The sequence below is a fragment of the Chaetodon auriga genome, chromosome 1 (genome assembly GCF_051107435.1).
Source record: "Chaetodon auriga isolate fChaAug3 chromosome 1, fChaAug3.hap1, whole genome shotgun sequence".
Lineage (NCBI taxonomy): Eukaryota > Metazoa > Chordata > Actinopteri > Chaetodontiformes > Chaetodontidae > Chaetodon > Chaetodon auriga.
Window position 1 is genome coordinate 28,518,410 of NC_135074.1, and position 21,223 is coordinate 28,539,632.

Sequence of the window (21,223 nt, forward strand, 5' to 3'; positions counted from 1 at the left end):
AAATCTATTCTCCACTCTGCTTTCTGATATGTGGACTTTGTGTAATCATTTAACTGTCGGTAAATGTGCCGAGACATATGCAGAAAATACACAAAAGCTTGTCTGCTTTAACAGTAAAGGTATTTGAAGTGTGTTTCATGAATCAATGGGGGAATGTGGTCCTGATGAGAGCGATGCAGTGCACCAGCTGACCAGCATGCAAAGTCACGGTGCACAGAGGTGTCTGTGATTGGCCGGAGGGAGAGCCACACCTTTGTGCCGCTTCCTGGTGGACCAGGTGGTTCACCTGTGGGCTGTGAAGGAAAAGCCCTCGGGCCTGAGGTGTGGTTCAGCAGGAGGCGGAGAGGAGAGCTCATTTCAGCCATGCAGGAGAGACAAGACACACCTCTGGTGAGTATACACAGCTGTGGCAGCTGTCTTTTTAACCCTGTTTATCACTGTGAACATCTAAATTTGGCCAGTTGAAAAGATGCTTTGTGGTGAGTTCAAATACGTATTGCACATGATGATTATGTTTTCACATAAAGCAGTATGCCTGTTAATGATTCACAGGTTCAAGTTTACATTGTAGGTGTAGGGTGATAAAGCAATACAGGGAAATGATCCCATGATTTATGTGTTGTATGATGAAGAATTCACATCTGGAGGACGCAGATGAAGCATTTGACTTAAAGATGAAGCAGAAGCTGTACATTTGGTCTTTTTCTATGCCTTTTAAACCCTTTTTAACCAAAGAGATGCACTTTTGCGCCTACAGCATTTCTTCACAAGTTTTATAAATATAGACACATATTCCATAGGCCACATTTCTCCCCCAGCATAATTATGTAATCCTCATATTCCTCAATTTCACACCTACAGTAACCAACATGTCTTATGTGCAATATCTTACTTCTTATCTTTATTTGTTGTTGCCGTGTTAAAAAGATCAGGAACTGAAGAAATGATGTAGCAGAAATTTTAAACCTCAGTTTATACAATATTCTTCTATCATGTACTTTCATAGCCTCACTATATTTGTAACACTGCTTTTAAACTAAGTTTGTAGGCTTTTAGCATTGTAAAATGTTAAAAACAAATATATGGTTTGGGGCACTTCCTGACATGTCAGAGGTGTTGAGCAGGGTAGGGTCCATTAAACCCGGTTTATGAGGCAATGATCCGCATTCGTCGTCGGGCTCCTGAAGGGTCTCGCCTTCGCCGACGGCTTCCAGAAGGGCTCTAACTTCATCGCTGGCCTCCAGAGAAGTTCCACCTTCACTGGCCACCTGTCTGTCCTCCAGAGAGGCTCAGCCTTCGCCAGTCACCTACCCAGCTTTTTTTGTTTTTTAATTATCTGGGCATCCCTTGTGTGTCGAAGTTTACTTTACTTCCTGTGTCTCCCACCCTTGAGATGGTTTGATTGTGTCCACCTGTGTCTGATTAGTCTCCTCCCTTGTCTATTTAAGTCAGCGTGTCTCCCTTTGTCTTTGTTACATCGTCCCCTTATGCGTGGCTTTCCTTGTTCCCTGTGAAATTTGTGAGTTATTCGAGTCTTGTCCCTGGTTTCCCTCTGTCTGAGATATTGTCGTGTTTCCCTAGATCTGCTCTTCTTGTTTTGGATTTTGCCTTTCCTTTATTTTCTTCTTTATTTTCCGTCCAGGCTTTTTGTTAGTCTGCATAAATGGGTTCCTTCTCTTTTTATGCCAAAACCGTGAAAGATTTTGAACCTCTGTCATGCTTTTTTCTCAGGAATACATCTTAAATTTAAAGCTTTCTGCATGTCTTAAAGGAGCTTGCTGGGCCCTACAGTTTTACACACTCATTTGCAGAAGGAGCTGCTGTTTGCTGTCTGATAATGTACACAAATAGATAAAGACATCCCAGCTCATCATCACTTCTGCGTGGCAAAAGACAAGTTCATTATTCCAGACTTCAAACAAGATGGGAAGTGTGTACGGGTGTCCTGTAAGCATAGAGTCACACACACACACTCAGCTGGGTGTCCTTTCCTCTACCTTTGCATGCAAATCATTCTATTTGCATGCCCAATAGTCTTTTCCCTCCCAGACCCAGACCTGTAGTCAAATAAAGGCTCCCACAACAAGCTGCTCACTTACATTAAAACAGATGGCTTAACCCAAATTGACTCTCAATCTGTGTGTTAACCATTGCACCACAGTTCTATTAAAACACCCAGCACCCAGGGAGGCTGTGGCTTTTTTTTTTTTTAAAGAAAAATATGTGCTTGTGCTGCATTTTTGGTATTCACAAGCAGCTCAAGTGCCCACGCAACAAAGGCTGGCTGCTTAAAGTCTGTGTTTACCCAGGCAAATGGATAATCTTGTCAATAATGAATCTGCTTCCTTTCTGTCATTTATTTCTATGAAAAGAACGATTTAGAGATAAACAGACTGTAGGTGTTTTCACTGTAAAACAATAACTACATGCAAACCGAGTCGTAGTGTCAAAAGCGCATTTCAGACTGCTTACAGCAATAAGATCTACACATCAGTCAGAGGGGTTTGTGTCCAGGGGCTCTGGTGGGAGCCTACAGTGTTGTGGCCCACTTCTCTTGGTATTATGTATATGAGTGACAGTGCTTTGTGTATTTCTAATTCAAATATCAGGCGGAAGCACTTTGCATATGAAGCGAGGATGAAAATTCTGCCAACTTTGCATTGACCACAAGTACTTCTAAGAGCCTTCCCCCTGCAAAAAGAGCGGTGGGTGAATCATAATGGATTTAGTGGAAATGGACATAATATATGTGAATTCATTTGTTTGCAGGGGACACTGCAGCCAAAGACACGATGTCCGCGATGTGGGGACGTGCTGGAGTGGTCAGAGGAGCACAGGTGTGTGTGTGTGTGTGTGTGTGTGTGTGTGTGTGTGTGTGTGTGTGTGTGTGTGAGAAAGACAATACAAACAGATAGAGTTATTCTGTGAAGTGATATAGCCAGAACATTCATGACGACTGGGAGAAACTCTTTATTAAATAACAGTGCAGTTCAGTATTCACGATTAAAGCATCAGGTCAGCTGAAAAAAGTAATTTGAAAGCAATTAAATGAGCCCAGTGATAAGCAGGCCATAAGTGAAGAGGTGTTCCAGGAAGCAAACATTTGTACTGGACTAACAAGCTTTAACTAAGTCCAAGTATAGTTTTCTATCTAAATTATTCACGAGGGCTGGTCCTAATTTCCTTGCTGTTGAATAGTATGCATGAATGCATATTCTTTCATAGACTGGAACCATAAAGGACACAGAAAACCTCCAACAAGGCAAAATCTAAGGCTAAATTAGTTATTTTTAATGATGGTGAACAGACTTTTAATCCATCTCTGCTTCTGGATCGGCTTCAACAAAATGTACATGGTGAGGCTGTCTGGAAATAGCAAGACTTTGCCCAATTAAAGATGAAAGTGAGGGTTATATTTGTTCAATTATGTATGAAACAAAAGGCAAATGATATAACATGTGTCAAAAACAAAAGAATAGCAGTGCTTTAGAATCACTCATATATTAATTACCAATTGTGGTGAAAACTGGGTAGTATTTGTATGAATCATAGTGGAAAAAAAAAGACAGAAGCGGGATTATACTGTTCAGGAGTTATGATCCAAAAGGATTTATAAATAGCCACATGGCGACGATTAATCTGTTCGTCCCTGGCCCGTGGCTTTACTTTCCTGCAAACGTCATTTTGAAAACCCAGTAAATAAAACCCAAACAGGCATTCAAAGCAACACAATAACCTCCATGGTTCACAAAGTATAACTTATTTTAGTTGGTTAGCGCTAAACTGATGGTTATAGGACAGATTATACCTTTGTAATTAGCAGCAGTAGAGACTAAAAAGTTTTTAGAGGTGAGTCTTAAGCTTGCATTTAAAGAAAGTCCTCAGTCCTATCCAGGTGCTCGTTATACTCCAGGAGAGCAGGAGGAGAGAATGCTCTTGGTGCATAATTATGAGGAACTTAGTGAGCAGGATGTGAGCAGTGCATCAGAGACTGAGCTGCAGCAGAGTCTTTTCTTTGTGAAGGAGGACTGTAAGATACAGTGTCCATTTGTTTCCCTCAGTGTCCTGCTGGGCTGTTCCTGCTGCTCTACCGTGGACGAGACACTGGAGAATGTAGCCAGAGGTATGGCCAGCAGAATGAAGAGGGAGAAGAGTCACTGGGCGGCCGGACGAGTGGGCGACATTGATTTCGTTGGCTCCACTAAGACAAGAGGAAAGGTGAAACTAGATAACCAGTCCTGAAGGTTGTATTACAGCAAACAAAAAGTTTGTACAAAGTTTCCGAGCAGAGTGCTGACCTCAACTCGTCTCTTTATATCCAGTTTGTGAGGGTGCGCGGCAACACAGACCCAGTGCTGATCTACCAGATGCTGACAGAGGAGTGGGGCCTCGCTCCTCCACACCTGGTGGTGGCCCTGGTGGGAGGAGACGAGCTGGCTCAGATGAAGCCTTGGCTCAGGGACACTCTGAGAAAAGGACTTGTGAAGGCTGCGCAGAGCACAGGTTGTAATCAAGGGGCCAAAACTGGCCTTGGGTTTTGAAATCAACAGCCAGTGGTTGTGAATGGCTTCTCTGTTGCCCTCTATTGGCCGGTAGAGGAATTACTAGAAACATATCACCAAGATGAAAGCATGTCTTTTGTTTGGATGTATGAAGTCTAAAATGAGCATCATGAATTATTTATCATTTTCATGTGGATTTTATTTGCATGATTAGTCAAATATCTTCATAAATTTTAATGCACTGAATGCTTTATAACCATATAAGTCAACAATCTAATTAGCATAATCAATAGGCCAGCTGTTTACATGGAATCCAGGACACAGCTTTCTGGTTTGATCAAGTTAAGTTTAAGTTCTACTTAGTTCTACTACTTAAGTAGTACTTCCTGCTACCAAGTGCACATGAAACCTGCATATATCACACACACACACACACACACACACACACACACACACACACACATATATTTTACTGCTTCTCTGTTCTCCAGGGGCATGGATTTTGACTAATGGCCTTCGCTTTGGCATCACCAAACACTTGGGCCAGGCGGTGAGAGATCACTCCTTGGCCAGCACCTCCTCCAAAGTTCGTGTAGTGGCGATTGGCATTGCACCCTGGAACATGATCCACAACCGAGAGGCTCTGCTCACTGCCAAGGTTTCTGTGTATACACTGACAGTATCGAGCTAATGAAAACAGCAGCAACATCCATAAGCAAATATTTACATTTTTCACATTAATATGCTCACGCTGTCCTCTGTCTTTCTGCATACTCATGTTCTCAAGGTGGATGAGCCTGCAGCATACAAACCGCAGGACTTGCCTCATGGGTCAGTGTATTCCTTGGACAGCCACCACTCTCACTTTGTGCTGGTGGAGGAGGATCCCAACAGGCCAGGAGCCACCAGTGAAATGAGGGTGAAGCTGCTCAAACACATCTCTCTTCAGCGCACTGGTTATGGAGGTAAAGCCTTTGGGTCGCTGCTGGGAGCCATAATAATAATTCCACAATCTAAAATTCCTTAAATGTTAAAGTATTACACCCCAGGTCAAAAAATAGTGTACTTTAGTGTATTAGAAATATCATTGCAGTATAGAAAAGTCATTACATCACTTCATTACTTGTAAATTGTACTTAAGTGCACTTAATTGCAAATAATTTTAATCCTGATTTTCACTGGTGTACTTCAGTGCATTTAAAGATTGTCAAACGTTGTGCCCATTACTCAAGTGTTACTCCAGTGGTACTCAAGGTTTATAATGTTTTAATTTTCTCCCAAACCGTATCACATAATGCTCACTTATTAATATATTAGTTCCCAGCTCAAGGGTCAGCCTCTTGCAGGCGGTCACAAGATGAATATGACAAACAAATTCTCTGCAGATTGTGTGTTCTCGACCTCGTGGTGTTTAATTGTTGAACTCTGAATAGTTTAACCTGCAAGGTGGTTCAGATTTCAGAGGGGAACATCACTCTTGGGTCTAACTGCTCACAACTCTGAGACGATTGGAACCTGTGACCGAGATATTTGTCACTATTTGTTGAAAAACACTGATCAGACAGCGGTGAGAATGACTTTCTGGCGCTTGCAGGCACAGGCAGCTTCGAGATCCCTGTTCTGTGTCTCTTGGTTCATGGGGAACCCAGGATCCTGAAGGTAAGTTTCATTCCATAATGCTCTTGTAGTTACTCGAGAACTTTTAAAGCGTGACCGCACGGAGACCCTTTCAAAGCTGGATGTCTGTTTGTCACATGAATGTGCACAAACTGACTGAACAGTAGCTTAGGCTTGAGAATTAGGCTTCAAATCAAATTTTGCTTGTGCCACTTCCTGAAGTAGCGGGCCAAAGCCAGACTGAGAAGCGAATTCTTTCTGTTTTCACAGAAATAATCTCTTTGGCCAGGAGGCCTGTCAAAGCCGGCCGTTTATAGAACCACAGCCGAGATGATGGAATACAGCTAACACTGATCAATACGATTCTCTTGTTATTTTGTGAAAATGGAGACGTTTGTGAGTTTGCCTGCAAGTCTGAACACTGTGTCCCTCCCTGCAGAGGATGTACAAAGGCATTGGCAATTCGACACCATGGCTGATCCTGGCAGGCTCAGGAGGCGTGGCTGACATCCTCGTCACGCTGATGAATAGGGGCTGCTGGGATACGGACAGTGTTCATGAGCTGCTGCTGGACACCTTTCCAAATGCCCACCACAGCACAGACATCAGTAACTGGGTCAAGCTGGTGAGAGTGCTGTGCACAGCATGGAGGCAGGCACATACACAGATATGCAGATCACAAGACTTGAACGTTGCCAGAAAAATGGGGCACACTGGGAAAGATTGTGAGGGAAGCTAATGTGGGATTTTCATCCTTATCGTCAAAATTTGTATGTGATGACCTAATTAAGGATATGAAGGAGGAGGGAAAGATATGCAACATATTTTTTCAAGCTGACATACACAGTGACGGGATTGTGATTTTAGACAATCAAACAATGCATTAGTGATATAAAATTGCAAATTTCTTCATCAAAATGATTTGTAATAACTGACCATGAACCTGCCAATCAGATCCAGAGGATCCTTGATCATGGGCACCTCCTCACTGTCCACGACCCCGAGCAGGAGAGCTCTGAGCTGGATACGGTCATCCTCAAAGCTCTAGTCAAGGGTAAAGTGCCTTGTGAGAGATACGTTATCAAGAAACTTGCAATTTTCTGAGGCTGTACAATTACAGGTATTGAGACTTGACAGTTACATGGAGTGAGAGCCTTGACATTTTGAGCACTTCAGAGGTTGTGAACTTGTTGACATTATGTGTGTGTGTGTGTGTGTGTGTGTGTGTGTGTGTGTGTGTGTGTGTGCGTGTGTGTGTGTGCGTTTATCAGCTTGTAAGAGCCAAAGTCAGGAAGCTCAAGACTTCCTGGATGAACTGAAGCTGGCAGTGGCCTGGAACAGGGTGGACATCGCCAAGAGTGACATCTTTAATGGAGATGTGGAGTGGAAGGTGAGACACATACATAGAAATATGATGATGTCTTACATCTAGTGTGTGGTTTAAACTGTTAAGTCCAAGTTTAACATATTTAATGAATGGAATGTTAGCTAGCTAGCTCTGTGAGGCTATACTGAGGCACAGGGGTCATTTGAGATAAAGACTGGTCTGTTCATATGCTCACAATCAATAGCAATCATAAATATGAAAGGAGCTCATTGACGAGAGACTCATTAGATAGCACAAAAACACAGACACTCCATATTGCAGTGGAGGAGAAAAGAACCAGATAATTACAAACCTGTTTCACAAAAAGAAGAGACAGCTGCTTTAGGAGTAATTGCAACACAGACGTGATCTTTGCAGGCATGCGACCTTGAAGAGGTGATGATGGATGCACTGATTAATGACAAGCCCGACTTTGTGCGTCTCTTTGTGGACAACGGTGTGAACCTGGGCGAGTTCCTTACCTACGGTCGTCTACAGGAGCTTTACTGGTCTGTGTCAGAGAAGAGCCTCCTTCACAACCTGCTCCTCAAAAAGTACGAGGAGAAGCAGCTGCTGCTCGGAGCTGCCCGGACGCCTGGTCCACCCGGGCACCATCCGCCTGAGCAAGGAGACCGGAAACCCCGCTTCACCCTCTACGAGGTCGCCAAAGTGCTGAAAGACTTCCTGCATGACTCCTGCAAAGGCTTTTACCAAAAGATTCCCACAGTGAGTGAAATACTCTAGGAAATGTTGCAGGAAATCACAGATACTGCACTGAATAAGACATCCTGTCAAATGATGAATGAAATTCCACCTTGTATTGCTTCTTGTGGTGAAACTTTAAGGTCTTAAAGATGCAGTGAAACAGACACCTCATGATAACCTCACTTACTGAATCTTTAGTAGGAGTAAAACATAGAATCTAACCAATAAAGGCATCACAATTTTTAGGTAATCCTCCTATCAAGCCAGTCTTTCTCTCCTACACTGATTTTCCATTGGTTTACACTTTGGAAGGATGTCCATCTGTGTTTTGTTTCAGTCCAAGATGCTATTTCAACAACATCATGCTAAGGAACTAAAAAGGTCTTTACAATTTTCTACCACAGTGATCTTTACTATTTTTTGTAGGAGAGCCACTTTTACCACAGAACACCCAAAGCCACCGCAACCATTAAGCACATATGCCTGCTGTTTGCTAATTAAAAACAGGTTTACTTTAATACTGCCATGAGTGGAGGCAGAAATGCATCTCTGTGACCTTCCTCGTATTGTACAGTATGTGCAGTTTGTTGTTGCAGTCCTTGTGAGGCATTCATGTCGTGCATTGGTGAGCCTTGATAGTGTTCCTGGTTGAGAGTGCTGACTCACATGTGTATGTACCCACAGAGAAGGACATCACTTTTTCTACAAGTGGTTTCAAACTGAGAAAATCTGCTTCCAACACCTGCTCTGAGATCAACTTTGAGAATGTCGTCTGTCGGCAACTGTGATTTCACTTTGCGGAGCAGCACGATTAGAAGTGCAGAGCTGTGTGACAGTCGGAGTGAGATAGGATGCATTCGCGTGGAAGGGGTTTTCAAAAAAGCTGAAGATCTTCTGGTGCTCATTCACATCACTGAATCTGGATTCAGAGTCTCCCCTCAGCTCTTCTGCTGACTCGCTGTCGGCCTGCTAGTCCTCTCTTCGTATTGATTCTCGGTTGCTGTGTGCTCCGAGACTTGATTTTCCTCATTTGACACAACACTTTGTTTCTGTCAATGTGGTTTGTGACTTTGTTTGATTAGAAATTAGCCAGTTTTTTATCATCTGTGTGCGTCATGTTAGCTAGCATGAGACATTGCAATAGCCAAACTAGCGCTACTATGCAAGTGTGCTGTGTTGCCAGATTGGTGACGGTTAACACCCCATTAGAAATATAAATTAATTTTAGTAAGAGTCTAAATATTATGTTAAAAGTACAGTGCACTGTGTGTGGATATCCTGCACCAGCCCACTATTTATTTACCTGTCCAACAGTATCATCAGCATCATGGTGCTCCAGAAGACCCCTAAACTGGCAACACAGCAGTGAGTTAGTGTAGGTCTGAGCAGGTGTTGACAGTTTCATGTTTGTAGCCTATGCTGGCAGGCTGTGTATGAATAGCAGTGCTGTTTGGAGTATTTTTCTGAATTATGTGTATAAGCTGCCATGTGAGCCATGACTCAAAGCTTGGCGAGCCACATGAGGCTCACGAGCCGCGCCGTGAGTAACACTGATCCGGTATGTCAACCCACCCCCTAAAAAAGAAACCAGAATTTAAGAAAATAATAATGTGAAATTAAATTTTGTGCGTCAGAACTCTGCAGTTTTTCTCTTTTCTATCCTGTTAGTCAATGTGTGACCCCTCAGGTGTTTCTTGCGACCCACTGGAAAGGTCATGACCCCAGGTTGGAAACTATGGGGCAGAGGCCTTCAATTTCACCATAATTGTAGAAAGGAGGAGATGGAGAGTCATGGGAAACCAAACCTGCTGTTACCCCCTTAAGAAGGAAGTGACCCCTCTTTATGTTGTGTAATGTGTGTTGTGTGTATCATGCTGCACAGCTAAAAAAAAAAAGGTGATAATCTCAGACAAGAAATTATAGCTCAGAAAATGAGCAAAATCCAATTATTTCTGTTTACTGAAGGTCTGCCTGTTCAGCGCATTTCATAGAAATCACTACACACATTTCTTAAATACCTGCGTGTCCTGTTGACAGACAGACTACTGTCAGATAACCCCCCTGGCAGAGGAAGCAATTGGTTCTGCAGTAATAGCCATAGGTTTCGCCATAGATCGTATGAAGCATGTAATAATTGCATGCTCTGTAAAGTGTGCGCAGCTACCCGTTTTATGATACACATTTAATGCATGTCGTGCACTGTCTGTGTGCTCCAGGAGAAGCCAGCCAAGGGTCGACTGTTCCACACCCAGAAAAACCTGCCTGAGTTGGAGGAGTGCTGCGAACATCCCTGGAGGGATCTCTTCCTCTGGGCTGTCCTTCAGAACCGACAGCAGATGGCTAACTACTTTTGGGCCATGGTCAGTCTTGTCAGCTTCTTTAGTCAGTCAAGCTGCAGCTACTTTATCAGCACTGTGCGGTTCAATCAATAAATGTCTAAATGTGCCTAGCATTAGCAAAAAATACTCAAACCACACCGAGGTGAGCTGAATTACTCTGTGAAATGCTATACCGATAGTTTGCCTTCTGGATTCAGTGTGATCAAGAGTGATGTGGGCCAGCACAGTGCAGGTGCAGGTCAGTCCTGCCATATGAAAATGTCGCCCGAGATAAAAGAGCCCAGCAAACGGCATATTTATCAAGGAGGGAGGTGAAGTAAAAAGCTATCTTATCTCCAAGAACATTATTCAAATGAAGGTCATGCTGCTTCATGGGGCAGCCGGTTCTTTGAGAGGTGAGGTAGTGCAGGCGTATCTTAAGTCCTCATGAAGTTAATGAGAAATATATCCTGACATAGGATTGATGCCCTGCGAATAGTTTAAATGACACCAATCAATGATAATTGCTCTTTGTTTTCAACATCTTTTCAAGGCACCTTTCATTTTTTTTATTGCCCTTCCCCAAACTAAGGGAACCAATTACTGTAATCTCACAAGCAGTCACCCAGATGTGCCCCTTTCCTGCGTCTTATTTCAAACATTATCTGAAATTATGGTAATTGCATTCAGCGTGTGTACATCCCCCTCTGCAAATCGTTTCACCACTCTGACTCTGGCCGGGATATCTGCATTTATAATTAGATTGTTTGAAGTATCTCTCATATTGAACGCCTCATCACAATTATCCTTGCAGACAGGCTAATGCTAGCAAAATATGTGCATATATATGAACCTAGGAGTAATATACAGTATGTCGTATAATAATCATTGATCATTTAAATAATAAGGTATGAGGTCCGGGGTACTAAGTCTAGCCTTGTGTGAGCCTTCTGTTTTAGTATGTTGCTCTTGATTTAAACATTTGTCATGTTAGTCCAATAAATGTTTCCTCCACAAAGTATAAGGACATTCAAGGTTGCCATTACCTGTTGATTATAGAAAATGACAATATTATAAGATAAACACAATGCACTATATAACCCCATAATAGACAATACCATTCTCTAACGAGAAAGACTTTCTTTGTGAAACAGAGCTGGTTTTCTTCTTACAGTATGTGCGACTGACAAGAAATCCATCTGATATTAAAACACTGGTTTAAAGATATAGTTCAGCACTTTCAGACATGATTTCATTTGCTCCTTGCTGAGAGGTAGATGAGAAGCCTGATACCATTATTATTTCTGGCTATCTAACATGAAGCTGGATATAGGAGACAGTTAGTTTTGCTTGGCTTAAAGACTGGAAACAACCAGCCTGCCTCTCTCCAAAAGTAGAAAAATCTGCCTACCAGCACCTTGAAAGCTCACCAATTATTTAACATGTTATATCTTTTTTGTTTAACCTGTACAAAAAACAAAGTTTAGTTGTGGTTTTATTATTTCCTGGTTGGTAGCAGGTTAGTTTATTTGAGCAGTGCTGCTTCAGACAGAGCCTTTTGCTGTTTTCCCATTTCCAGTCATTATGCAAAACTAGCCATCTCCTGACTCCAGCTTCATATTGCATGGAAAGATATGAGAATGGTATCTATCTTCTTATCTAACTCTCGGTGAGAAGACAAATAAGTGCATTTCCCTAAATGTCAAACTGTTCCTCAAACTATAAAGGACCATATCATATCATATTTTTGCATATCTTTCGCATATACCCATGTACTAAGAACTGCATGTACTTTGTAAAAATAGCAACAATTTTCCAAAGCGGCAGGTCCAGACAGTCATTGGTTTCCTTTCATTTCACTACATTATCAAAATTGACAAGCAGAGATAGTGATCCATATCCATTTTCACTCGGTACTAGCACATAATGTAACATAGAAAAGTTGATTGTCAGAGTGCACTGAAATGACCTGAAACTGAAGTCTGGAAGAAAGGAAGGAAGGAAGGAAGGAAGAAAGGAAGGAGTAAATGGAGGAAATGAACTAAAAACCTAAAAAAACACTGATATGCTTTGGAAAATTGTAAGCACAAAGGTAATGTATGCAAGCATGCAGGGCAAATTATAGTAAACAGGCTAAGACAAGGCATGAATGCAGATTATCTCTCAGGTCTATAAAAACACAAGTCATGTCCAAGATGATCCTGCATTTGGATCCACAGTCATAAAAAACTGCAACACCAAACTTAAGAACGGAGGTACAGATAAAGAGGTTTATATCTTCAAATATGATGATTTGAGCAACACGGGTGTGCCCACATTTCCTGTAATGGTCAAAGAAATAAGGCTGCGGGCTTTTGGAAACAGCTGGTGAAGCTGATGCACACATCACACCCAATTTAGATGCAATAAGACGCTGCTCTCTAAACTTCTAAACTACATTTCTCAGATGACGTTTCTCAGACCCATTTCATGGATTCAGCTTTCTTTTAATCCTTCAGGGCCCTGAGGCAGTTGCGGCAGCGCTGGCGGCATGTAAGATTCTGAAAGAGATGGCAAGACTGGAATCTGAAGCCGAGTCTGCGCGGAGCATGAAGGAGGCCAAGTACGAGCAGTTCGCCCTTGGTGAGTACATAAACCGCTCAATGACAACAGCTGACAGGGTGATCAGAAGTAAAGGTAAAGGTAAAGTAACGGTCAAAGTAGAAAGAGACGTTCGCTGACCTCAGCGACGTAATGGAACAAACACAAACAGATCCCGTTGGAGAGGAGTAAGATCTGAATCAGAGTGTGTGAATTCTTCAGTCGTGGCTGAGTGCTTGACACTGTGTACCTATTGTTCTTATTGTGACAGATGTTTTTGGAGAGTGTTACTCCAACAGTGAAGACAGGGCTTATGCTTTGTTAGTGAGAAGAACACACTGCTGGAGCAAATCCACGGTCCTTAACTTGGCAACTGAGGCAGATGCCAAATCCTTCTTTGCCCACGATGGAGTTCAGGTAACGAGGATACACGTCCATATGCTCATTCGGCTCCAACTTGATGGATTCTTTCAGCCGTTATGAAACATTTAACTTTCATTGTTCATCTTTCAACAGTTTTGTGCATGAGATTAAGAGAGTTAGGTAGTTTCTTTTCTGCCCTCTGTATTGAAATACTGTTTTGCCCTGCAGTTATGAAAAACTCTTTTTTCCAGAGCTTTGCATGCCATTAGATACTTATTGCGAAGTCATATCTTTTGCTGCACACTGGACGTCCTTGTCATTACAAAGTCATCACTGAGAGTTAATTGGTATTCAATGTCAGCAGGGAAAGTTAGTGCGCAGGACACTCTTGACAGTGGAGTAATATTTTATTTAGAGTACACAGCTGGAGTAATATATCCTCTTTAAAATGTTCATTTTAATTCACTGCACGTGTGATGTTTGAGGAGGATGTGGATTCCAGTGCTCTGTTGTAAAGAGTGGACCAGCCCATGACTAAGCATCAGGTGTCCTTTCATGAAACTGCAGCCGTGGAGAAGGAATGGTTGACATGTCACATGCACTTTTTGTCCTTAACTGGCTTCTATGTGTGATGCTTCCATGGATACAATAACAGAACTGCAAGGCAGAAATATTCTAAGGCCTATGGTGTCCTCTTGTGGTGAACTTTATGTTGCTTTGTCCATACCCAGTCTGACTGTAGCAGAAATGACACAAAACTTTCACTGCAGGCTCTCCTCACAAAGATTTGGTGGGGGGCGATGACGACAGACACAGCCATCTCCAAACTCGTGGTGTCTTTCTGCTGTCCGCCACTCATCTGGACCAACCTCATAAAGTTCAGGTGATCAACCTAATGCCGCCCCACCGCTTACTCTCAGTCATGTGGATGTACTGTAAGTCACTGACACTCTCATGTGTGTTTCTCAGTGACGAGGAACTTGACAATCGGAATGGCCAGGAACAGTTCGTGGAGCTGGACAGTCTGGACACAGAAAAGGCTTTACTGTTAACTGACGACGATGACCCTCTGTGAGTTTACAATCAAGTAAAACTCAAGTTGCTGTTAAATAATAGGAAAGTTGTCTCACTGAAGTACTCTTATTGTCATTATTTTTCTATATAATATTTAGCACGCCATTACCTTGCATTGCATAATAACAATAAAGCTGCACTTGACCTGAGTCTAAAAAGCATAAAAGCATAAAATTCACTTCACTGATTCACATTTTTATTTCAGTGTGAACGTTATTGTCCCCCAAGGGTATTTTTCTTGCAACCAAGTGAAACACAGGACACACACACAGATTCGAACAACAGACATAATAAAACACACATCTTATAAAAAAGAAGTAAAACACACAAAACCCATCCAACAACAATAATCTTCCTATGCTCCAATTTAAGAAGCCTTCATATAACCTTTTTAAAACATTACATACTAGTGATGTTTTGAATGTAAGAAGAGTTGGAGAAGCTCTTCAGTGTCTTTCATTTCCAGGGACTCTTCACCGGGAGGTCCAGCAGCTCAGAGCTGTGCCTCTGTCTGGTGGCGTTTCTTACTCCGCCGCTGGCGTCGCTTCTGGAGCGCTCCAGTCACCGTCTTCCTTGGTAACGTCATCATGTACTTTGCCTTCCTCTTCCTCTTCACCTACGTGCTCCTGCTAGACTTCCGCCAACCCCCGCCCTTCGGGCCCGGAGCCCCAGAGATAATGCTCTACTTCTGGGTCTTCACCTTGGTGCTGGAGGAACTTAGACAGGTGAGGGCAAAGCATCCAATCACTCACTGCTTCATTAATATTTTGTTCATCCATTCAGAGTGGATGCGCATATGTGAGCTTAAGGATCTATCTATACAGTGTGACCCAGCCCCCCCCCCCCCCCCCCCACCTTTTTTTTTCATTCTTATTAGATGTGTTTGCATCGCAGCATTCAGGCCTGCCAAGTCAGACATATCTGAGTAGGTGATGTGAATCACTGCAATGACCTCAATCTCTCTGGGGTTTTAAGGATTCATGAGCCTTTCACCTCTCTGCTTGACTCCCTCCTAGTGAACCAGGTCAGACAAGCATGATCCCTTATTGCACTGATCCCTCTGAGCCTTCCTCCCTTGGGCACAGAAGCCCCAGATGAGACAGACCCTCTCCGCTGCTCCCTCTGCTCACTTTTTCAACATGCATCTCAGAAAGTCCCTGAGCTGAACAGAACTATGGCACAGGTTTCCAAAAAAAGAACCGCTGTGCTACAGGCGGCCCTGGCACGCTACCAAGCCCAGGGGTGCATGCCTCTCCCTACGGGAAGGCGGTGCCACGGGGGCCCCTGTTCTTACCATACTTGTTACACAACAAGGTTAGAGACTGTAGATCTACCAGCTTTTTAAATCTAATAGATGGGGTGCTGCAAAGCTACTCACTCTCACAAAGTTGTGACAACCAATGTGTTGTTGCACAACAGTACGTCTGTGGTAAGTGTGACATATTTGCTCAGTTTACCCGCTGTCTCTAACTCTACACCTTATTTCTAATTTACAGAAACTTCCAGCTCTACTTACAAATCATTTATGCCCTGAAGAGGTCAGACATCATCGTCAGTGCTGCAAATAAATAGCCAAGAACAGACTCCCATCCTGCTTATATTTAGGAAATCAGTCTCTTAAACACGCTGAACAGATCTGAGCCAAAAAGATCCGGTACATATAGATTTAGCAGTTTGATATTGCTGATTAGGGCTTTGCAATCCCAAATGGAGGCTGCATGGGTAACCATGCATAATATGTGATTAGGTCTTATCAGTCCACCATCCTGGCCATTCATTTGATGGTATCGCTGCTCTTATTTTGCTAGTTAGAAATGGTTGAACATAAAACCCCACTTCAAAAAAGTTAGGATGCTGTGTAAAATGTAAATAGAAACAGAATATGATGATTTGCAAAACACTGAAAATAGACAAAGACAATATATGAAATCTTAAAACTGAGAAATTTCATTGTTTTTTCAAGTTCAGTCGTCATCTAGAATTTGATGCCAGCAACACCTTTCTAAAAAGTTGGGACAGTGGCAACAAAAGGTTGGATGAGTATGAAATGCTAAAAGAAAACAGCTGGTGGAGCATCTCACAGTTAATTAGGTTAACCTGCAACAGGTTAGTTAGCACATGATTGGGTATAAAAAGAGCATCCAAGAGAGGCTGAGTGTTTCTGAAGTAAAGATGGGGAGGGGTTCACCACTTTGTGACAGACTGCAATGGCAAACAGTACAACAGTTTCATTGTATGCAGTCCATAATGTCATTAAAGGATTCGGAGCATCTGAAGAAATCTGTGTACGCAACCAATATTGGATGGCTGTGATCTTTGAAAACAGACATGATTCTGTAGCGGACATCACTGCATGAGGTCAGGAACATTTCCAAAAACCATCATCTGTGAACACAATTCATCGCTGCCTCCACAGATGCAAGTTGAAACTCTACCATGCAAAAAGGAAAACTGTATATAAACCAGATCCAGGGATGCTGCCGGTTAATAATCCAGCATCTGTGATGGTGTGGGGGTGCATTAGTGCACATGGTATGGATAACCTGCACATTGGTGAAGGCTCCATTAATGCTGAATGATATATACAAGTTTTGGAGCAACATATGCTGCCAAGAAGACAATGTCTTTTTCAGGGAAGGCCTCGCTTATTTCAGCAAGACAAAGCCAAACCACATTCTGCACGAATTCCAACAGCATGGCTGTGAAGTAAAAGAGTCTGGGTGCTAAACTGGCCTGCCTGCAGTCTAGACGGTCACCCACTGACAATGACAGTGTTTGGATCATTATGAAACGTAAAATATGACAAAGGAGAGCCCAAACTGTAGAGCAGCTGAAATTGTACATCAAGCAAGATTTGGAAAACATTGCACTTTCAAAATGACAGCATTTACTCTCCTCAGTTCTCAAACGCTTACAGAGTGTTGTTAAAAGGAGAGGTGATGCAACAGAGTGGTAAACATGAGCCTGTCCCAACTTTTTAGAAATGTGTTGCTGTCATCAAATCCTAAACGAGGATTTCATTTTCAAACACAATGAAATTTTTCAGTTTCAACATTTGACGTGTTGTCTTTGAGCTATTTTCAGTTCAATTTGGGTTTCAGTGTTTTGCAAAGCATCACATTCTGTTTCTATTTACGTTTTACACAGTGTCCCAACTTTTTTGGAAACTGTATCCTGTTTGGTCATCGTTTTGTGGTATTTGTGGTGTGACAGTCTGGACTTACACACCAGTCTATTACTGGGAGACAAAGAGCTTGTTCTCAAACCAGTTGTGCTACTGAGGGACCATGTGCTGGTTCCTGATGTACTCACAGGTGCCCTGTTCAAACCACAGGAGACAACTCAACCTTACTCTCCATCAGTGTCAGAGACATTTTACAGGAGTGAGAATTTGGGACACTGCAGGTGCTTCTCAAGCAGCAGGGCTGTGTACCCGCCAACCCCCTTTTGGCCCTGCAGGTGCGTCTGAATATGGCTCCAGTGTGTGACCTGCCAGAGGGCAAATATTATTCAGCTGTAACAGCGAAAATATCCAGACATAATGGATGGTTCCCAAGGGTTGAAAACAGTTTGGTAAAGCCTTATTTAGCGAAGAATATACATATAATCATGCCTTATACTGATGCATCAATTCTTTTATGACACAGAGCTTCTTCACAGACGAAGAGATGAGCATCCTGAAGAAGTTCAAACTCTATGTTGAGGACAACTGGAACAAGTGCGACATGGTTGCCATCTCACTCTTCGTTGTTGGGGTTTCATGCAGGTAATTTACATCAATTTAACAACACTGAAAAAGTATAACAGTATGGAGGCTCTACATTTAGGCTAGATCCTTAAAATAAAGGAGTGAATGAATGGATGAGATACCAAAAGAGAAGCAGGGTAGAATGAAGTAAACAGCACAGTGAATAATGTTGGTTTTGCAGGATGGTGAACAACACCTATGAGGCAGGACGGACCGTTCTGGCGATAGACTTCATGGTCTTCACTCTGCGTCTGATCCACATCTTCGCCATTCACAAACAGCTGGGCCCCAAGATTATCATTGTGGAAAGAATGGTGACTGAAACAAACACTTCATAACATTGTCACAGTGAAAGTTTTAGTGATGTTACTGGCCACAGATGAAGGCAGAGCCTGTGAAGAAGATGAAAACATGCGTCTGTTTCTCCCTTGCAGATGAAGGACGTTTTCTTCTTCCTCTTTTTCCTGAGTGTGTGGCTCATTGCGTACGGTGTTGCCACCCAGGCTCTTCTCCACCCCAATGACCCGAGGATTGACTGGGTGTTTCGCAGAGCTTTGTACCGCCCCTACCTGCACATTTTTGGCCAGATTCCCTTGGAGGAAATAGATGGTAAGCTACAATAGATGCAAATTCCTCTATTCAGTGTAAAGACTATGCAACTTTTTAATGTGTTTCTGTTTGCCTGGACGTCTTCTAATTTCTCTTTTATTAAATGGAGTACAGCTGCCCGCATGCCTGAAATTAACTGCACCAATGACTCAGATGAGATTATCATGGGCCTACGGCCGCCATGTCCCAACATCTACGCCAACTGGCTGGTCATCCTGCTGCTGGTTATCTTCCTTCTTGTTACCAACGTCCTGCTGCTAAACCTGCTCATCGCCATGTTCAGGTCAGGGTCTGGGAACCCAGAAAACCTTTGTCTGATGAAATGAGTTGAACTAGTCTTTGCACATTGCAAAGTAAAACCAACACACTGTCTAATTTTGTTACCTTCTTATTGTTTTTCCCCAGCTACACATTCCAAGTAGTGCAGGGAAACACAGACATCTTTTGGAAGTTCCAGAGATACAACCTGATTGTGGAATATCACAGCCGTCCAGCACTGGCCCCACCCTTCATCATCATCAGCCATCTCTCTCAGCTCCTTCTCAGCCTGGTCAAACAGCCTGAGTCCAAGCAGGAGCATCTTGGTATGAAGGTTTAGTTCACATATTTGTTCATATGTCAGGACATTTCCATCAGGAACTATTAAGCCATTCTGTTTGACTTTAAACAGATATTGTAGTTTCTTGTGGCTTATCAGGCTAAATTAAACACTTAAATATCGATGTCTTTCACCTGCTCTATCCATAGAAATTACCTGTTGTTTAGTTGTTTTTTGGACTGACTCTGTGTGTGTGTGTGTGTGTGTGTGTCTGTGTGCATGTGTTGCAGAGAGAGAGCTGCCGGCAGGGCTCGACCAGAGGCTGATAACATGGGAGACGGTGCAGAAGGAGAACTACCTGGCCAAACTGGAGCGGCAGCATTGGGAGAGCAGTGAGGAGAGGCTAAAGAGTACCTCCTCAAAGTAACTGTTATATTACTCTTCTGCCCCTTAGTGGTAAAACATGGATCATTGCAGCAATACATATGGTTTTAACTGATATCTGCTTGTGACCAAGGGTTCAGAGCTTGCTGAGGATTGTTGGTGGGTTCAAGGACCAAGAGAAACGACTGGCATCCATGGACGCTCAGGTAAACCTGGAAAAGTGACCTCAGCAACACCTTTTGACCCATAGTCAGGTTGCATGTTTCACATAAAAATGATGTAATGTAATTCCTGGCTTGGTCTCTAGGTCCGATACTGTGGAGAGGTGTTGTCCTGGATGGCAGAGTGCTTTGCTCAAAGCACCCTCAAGTGCGGGAAAGAAGTTCCAAGAGCTCCAAGTAAGACAAAAATCAGACACGTTAAACAGTGGTTCATAATTTATCATAATGTATTGAGGAATATAAATTACCTTTCGTGTTCCTCAGGGAAGCTTCCTTGGTCCCCTGCCTTTTCATGTACATGCTTCCTTAAGGTGATTTTATCAGAGAACATAAAGTAAATTTTAACAGCTACGCTGATGACACACAGGTGTATATTTCATTGAATACAGGTGATGACAAAACTTTTGTCTTTGCCATTTAGCAACTGGTTTAGCTGCATAAAGAAGTGGATACAGACCAACTTCCTTAAATCAAATTGTGAGAAAACTACTTTTTAATTTAGATAAGACAATCGGCAGCTTAGCCTTTTATAACTATACACCAAAACTCCCTCCCAGAGGCTATAAGAGATGGAAGCTCTGTGAATAAGTTTTCAGTTGTTAAACTGAAAACTTATTTATTCAACATTGCCTTTAACTGTCACTCTTTCTTTATATTATTGTTATCTTTTACAATTTTTTCTGTTCTTGCACCTTTTTTTGCACTGTATACATTTTGTCCTTTAATATCAATTTTGCATTACATTTCAGTGTCTCTAACTGGGTCTAAGCCAACCAGCACCAAAGACGCACCTCAAAGTCAACCAAAGAAAGAAGTCAAAGACGAAGGTGGTGCAGCCAGACCAGGTCCCTCAGGATATGGAGCAAACAAAAAATTTCCTTACATTGATGAATAAACATGACAATGGTAGCCGGTGACCCGCAGAAAGGTCATTATAATTCTTTATGATTCGGTATGACGATAGTGTAATTAGAGGAAATGTCGATTTAGTTTGGATCTTCAGTTTAAATTAATAAAATTATGTTGGATGTATTCACAGACACCTCTCTGGTTCTTGAGTCTTGTTGCAGTAAAAGTTAAGCTTTGAGTTTTAAAAGATCATCTGTAAAACGATAGCTTCAGCATTTCAGGACACATCATTAATACAGCTTCCTGTAGTACGACGTTCTAAACATGCAGTCAAAACTACCAAACTACA

At 42.5% G+C, this 21,223-nt stretch overlaps 1 protein-coding gene across 1 annotated transcript; it reads left to right on the top strand.

Moving 5' to 3' along the window:
• The first annotated feature begins 363 nt into the window (after positions 1 to 363).
• On the top strand, positions 364 to 21,079 carry trpm5 (transient receptor potential cation channel, subfamily M, member 5). The gene is made up of 26 exons (XM_076738551.1): positions 364 to 390; positions 2,770 to 2,837; positions 4,062 to 4,218; positions 4,323 to 4,503; positions 4,994 to 5,160; positions 5,290 to 5,467; positions 6,097 to 6,161; positions 6,559 to 6,744; positions 7,074 to 7,173; positions 7,391 to 7,509; positions 7,864 to 8,211; positions 10,407 to 10,550; positions 13,007 to 13,130; positions 13,360 to 13,505; positions 14,222 to 14,334; positions 14,421 to 14,522; positions 14,992 to 15,250; positions 18,173 to 18,291; positions 18,455 to 18,587; positions 18,708 to 18,882; positions 18,997 to 19,165; positions 19,288 to 19,466; positions 19,711 to 19,843; positions 19,938 to 20,010; positions 20,112 to 20,202; positions 20,775 to 21,079. Exons 1-26 carry the CDS (start codon positions 364 to 366, stop codon positions 20,918 to 20,920), a joined length of 3,702 nt encoding a protein of 1,233 aa, XP_076594666.1. The 3' UTR covers positions 20,921 to 21,079.
• Positions 21,080 to 21,223: the final 144 nt, after the last annotated feature.

Bases quoted from the DNA above. Each gene is read 5' to 3' on its own strand.
- trpm5 (XM_076738551.1), top strand. From the start codon at position 364: ATGCAGGAGAGACAAGACACACCTCTG. The intron at 391-2,769 runs GTGAGTATACAC...ATTTGTTTGCAG, and splicing joins AGAGACAAGACACACCTCTG to GGGACACTGCAGCCAAAGAC. The intron at 20,203-20,774 runs GTAAGACAAAAA...ATTACATTTCAG, and splicing joins AGAAGTTCCAAGAGCTCCAA to TGTCTCTAACTGGGTCTAAG.